This window comes from Priapulus caudatus, unplaced genomic scaffold (genome assembly GCF_000485595.1).
Source record: "Priapulus caudatus unplaced genomic scaffold, Priapulus_caudatus-5.0.1 Scaffold715, whole genome shotgun sequence".
Lineage (NCBI taxonomy): Eukaryota > Metazoa > Priapulida > Priapulimorpha > Priapulimorphida > Priapulidae > Priapulus > Priapulus caudatus.
Window position 1 is genome coordinate 146,722 of NW_014577776.1, and position 4,001 is coordinate 150,722.

A 4,001-nucleotide genomic window follows, 5' to 3' on the forward strand; every position below is an offset into this window, starting at 1 on the left:
AGATATAGATATAGATATAGATATAGATATAGATATAGGTACATATATATACATATATATACATCCATGCATAAATGTGTTAACTTGTGATGTTGCTGCGGTCGCTTTTTTGGCTACGGCTCTTCTACAAAGGCAAGGCATACGCACGCGAACATTGCGCGTTAGGCGCTGTGTGCGCGGGGTTTCAACCTAGCTGTGAAAACTGCATTGACAATCAGTATATTATGGCACGCATAATAATTAAGATATTTCACTATAGTATAGCTAGTTGCAGTCAGGCCCGCGTTAGCGACACCTCTAGAGAGCGGCCGCCTGTCTATAACGGCAAGTTTTGACGCTTACCTTGAGAGGCAGATATACAGTGACAGTCTTCTCTATTGAATATAAAGGCAATTTCGCGTTTCCCTCGATGGCAGTTATACAATGAAAACACCTCCATAGAACGTTCACCTGTCTACTAAGCCTCCGATTGGGCGAGCGACCCGTATACTGACTGTATTCGTTGTCGTGTTTGCCTGCGTTTCACAGTGTCCTAACGCAACCAACTTTTTCCTCTCCACAGCTGTCGTCTACTTGCGCTAACAGATCCAGAGTAGACCCTTCTCGCCATGCTGACCCAAGCGCTGCCCCTGTCGTGGGGCGCCAAGGAGCTGCTGCAGCAGGATCCATGGCAGTTCCTCAAGGTTCCCGACAAGATGCGAATCGAGCAGCAGACGATCCCTTTCGACGGAAAGACGATGATCTGGGTTCCAGACGGGAAGGAGGGCTACGTTATCGGCGAGATCAAAGAGACGTCGGGAGACATGGTCACTGTCGTTGCGAGAGGCGAGGTAAGCGCAATCACTATATACCAGGTGTGCTTAATGTACCTATGTCACATATGTAGATTATGCACACAAGTTACGTACGCATGTAATGTACATACGTTACATACATAGATAGTGTACATATGTAAATAGGTTACGCTTGTCGATAATGTACGTATCATATGTTTGAATCTCAGCCTCAGCCTGTGATTCCGTCTAAAGATAATCTTGCCCTATCAATAGCGCCAATTGCGCTCTACTTACCCCGTACAATTTTAGTCTAAGTACTTCAACTCTTATTGTGTATTTATTTAATATTTAACTGTTCTATTGCTGTGAGACGGCTATGTGGAAGATAGGTCCGCGCCATTTTATTGTCTGTACCTAACATGTTTTACCGTCGTTAAATAAAGTTTTTTCTTACTTACTTACTTACTTACTTACTTACTTACTTACTTACTTACTTACTTACTTACTTACTTACTTACTTACTTACTTAGTACTTACCCAGTCTCTCGGTATCAGACACGGCCTCACGCTGATGTGTACGTCTTTACAGGAGAAGACACTGAAAGAAGACCACGTCCAGCAGGTGAATCCGCCAAAGTTTGAGAAAACAGAAGACATGGCCAGCTTGACCTACCTTAACGACGCCTCGGTGTTGCACAACCTCCGGCAGAGATACCGCGCCTGGATGATCTACGTATGCCAGCATATTTACCGTTCTATTATTCTCTCATTCTATATCTATATTCGTTTATGTTATCAATAATGGTTAAACTACATCGACTACATATACTAGTTGTGAAATATTATCGGTATGGTATCACGTTTTTATTATATTATATTTGTTAAAACGTTTTGCAAGTACTCGTAAATCACAGGGCACGAATGAAGTTCGAAACTATTGTTAGATTAATGTCCATAGTATAGAAATCGATCAGTTTGAGAATGTTTTTTCTTATATCGTCTAGACGTAATCTCGACGATTCAACTACTATGTGCATTCGTACATATATGCACACAGATAAATGAATGGTTAGTTGATGTAAAAATAATGCGTTTGAGGTAGAAAGATAGTATGAAAGATAGTTTGAAGAGTGTAATAATTGTCTTCTAGACCTACTCTGGACTTTTCTGCGTCGTGATCAATCCCTACAAGAGACTGCCGATCTACACCGACCAGGTCGTACAGGAATACCGTGGCAAGCGCCGTACAGAGATGCCGCCACATCTGTTCTCCGTCGCAGACAACGCCTACGCGGCGATGCTGGCGAGTGAGTCACCTTGCGTTCAGTCATAACAATATTCACCCGCGTTTCCCACAACAGCAATGTCTGTTCGTCTTCGTCAACTTCTTCTTCTCCTTCTCATTGTTATTATTATTATCATCATCACACTTAATGATTGAATGACGCCACATTGGTAAATGTGAGAACATGAGCTAGCTTCCCATCGTCAGAATAGTTACTTAGTAAGTAGTAGTAGTAGTAGTAGTAGTAGTAGTAGTAGTAGTAGTAGCAGCAGCAGCAGTAGCAGCAGCAGCAGCAGCAGCAGCAGCAGCGGTGGCGGCGGTGGCGGTGGCGGTGGCGGCAACGGCAGCAGCAGCAGTAGCGGCGGTGGCGGCGCGGCAGCAGCGGTAGCAGTAGTACAACCCACCTAACGCGTTAATCCTTGTCAATCGGGAAAGTTGCGTTAAGAAAAACGAGCAAATGTAACAAGCCAGCAAACAACGATGTCAATTTATAAACGTTTCAGTCACGTTTGTAAATGAGGCGTATAGTTTTGTCAATACTGTAATCGTTAGATGACCGAATGTTTACTGTATACATGGCGCTACCGTATCTTTGTTTACACACTACTTTTTTTTCTCCAGATCGGGAAGATCAGTCTATGCTAATCACGTAAGTCAATTTCGCAATCGAACTTTTTGCTACAACGTTTACGCTTAGCTTCACTTCTAGCCAAGAGGAATGTTACAGTTTACGAAACGTGCGCGGGTGTAGTTTCTGTAACTTCAATCTTCATGTGTATGTTTTTTTCGCGAGATAATAATTTTCTAGACGGCCTTTCTCTTTTGCTGAGTTCTTTTTCTATATTTCAGCATAAATTGTTATTTAGCCGGCGTAATTTTATCGTTACCTTGCCAACAGACATCGGCAGCCACTGTGCGGTTTTGTAACGATTCAAACATGTTTGTAATACAGCGGTGAATCTGGCGCTGGTAAGACTGAGAACACGAAGAAAGTAATTTCCTACTTCGCCCTAGTAGCCGCCTCTGGCCAGAAGAAGGAGAAGGTGCGTAGCTCTCGCGAGCAAGAGATGAAAATTTTACAATTTCTGATAATCAAGACAAACAGGCTACTCTAACCAGCACGTAAATAATCATCTCCCTCATTACTTATACATATATACACATTAATACACATATGCTTAGAACTAAACAACTTTATTTAATTACATAAATTAATCTATTAATAATAATAATTGCCTTCCCCCAAATATCTTCGTTTCTATTGTGAGTCGATGGCAAACTGCATTTCATATTTTACATGAGCAAAACAATGTAGTTATTGTTATCATTGCATGAATTCTCAATCACAATAATTTTTTTCTGAAATTTTTCACAAATTCAGTGCTATGACTAGCTACAACGATATTTAAATATATTACGAAATAGTTTTGACACTATTAGCGTATGGCGCACTTACTATATTTTGGCGTCGACTAGGCGGTGAGTCTGGAGGACCAGATCGTGCAGGCTAACCCCGTGCTTGAGAGTTTCGGAAACGCAAAGACCGTCAGAAACGACAACTCTTCTCGTTTCGTAAGTGCGATTAAATCAAATAAACTCGATATATCGTGGAACAATTTTTTTCGTATATTCGAATGTGCGTGCGTGAGTGCGTGCGTGCGTGCGTGCGCGTGTGCACATATGATACAAGTTTAACGTTTTTCAATCAATTGCTTGATTTCGAATAAAAATTCAGACTCACTTGAACACAGATATATTTCTCGAGATGTGCTCCAGATATTTTCACATTGTCTAATGGTTAAACTGAATCGTATTCAGGGTAAATTCATTCGTATCCACTTCGGTCCATCGGGAAAGCTTGCTGGAGCCGACATTGAATCCTGTGAGTGTGACACTTTCTGCGAGTTATATGATAATATAATATATGTACATAATATATA

General features: G+C 41.4%; 1 protein-coding gene across 1 annotated transcript in view; it reads left to right on the forward strand.

Moving 5' to 3' along the window:
- The first annotated feature begins 568 nt into the window (after positions 1-568).
- Positions 569-4,001, forward strand: part of LOC106813021 (myosin heavy chain, striated muscle-like) — a 22,634-nt gene continuing 19,201 nt past the window's right edge. The window contains exons 1-7 of the mRNA XM_014817063.1: positions 569-830; positions 1,366-1,509; positions 1,927-2,083; positions 2,683-2,710; positions 3,014-3,104; positions 3,538-3,633; positions 3,880-3,943. Of these exons, the coding sequence (XP_014672549.1) occupies positions 609-830; positions 1,366-1,509; positions 1,927-2,083; positions 2,683-2,710; positions 3,014-3,104; positions 3,538-3,633; positions 3,880-3,943 (802 nt within the window). The 5' untranslated portion in view covers positions 569-608. The remainder of the gene's footprint in view (positions 831-1,365; positions 1,510-1,926; positions 2,084-2,682; positions 2,711-3,013; positions 3,105-3,537; positions 3,634-3,879; positions 3,944-4,001) is intronic.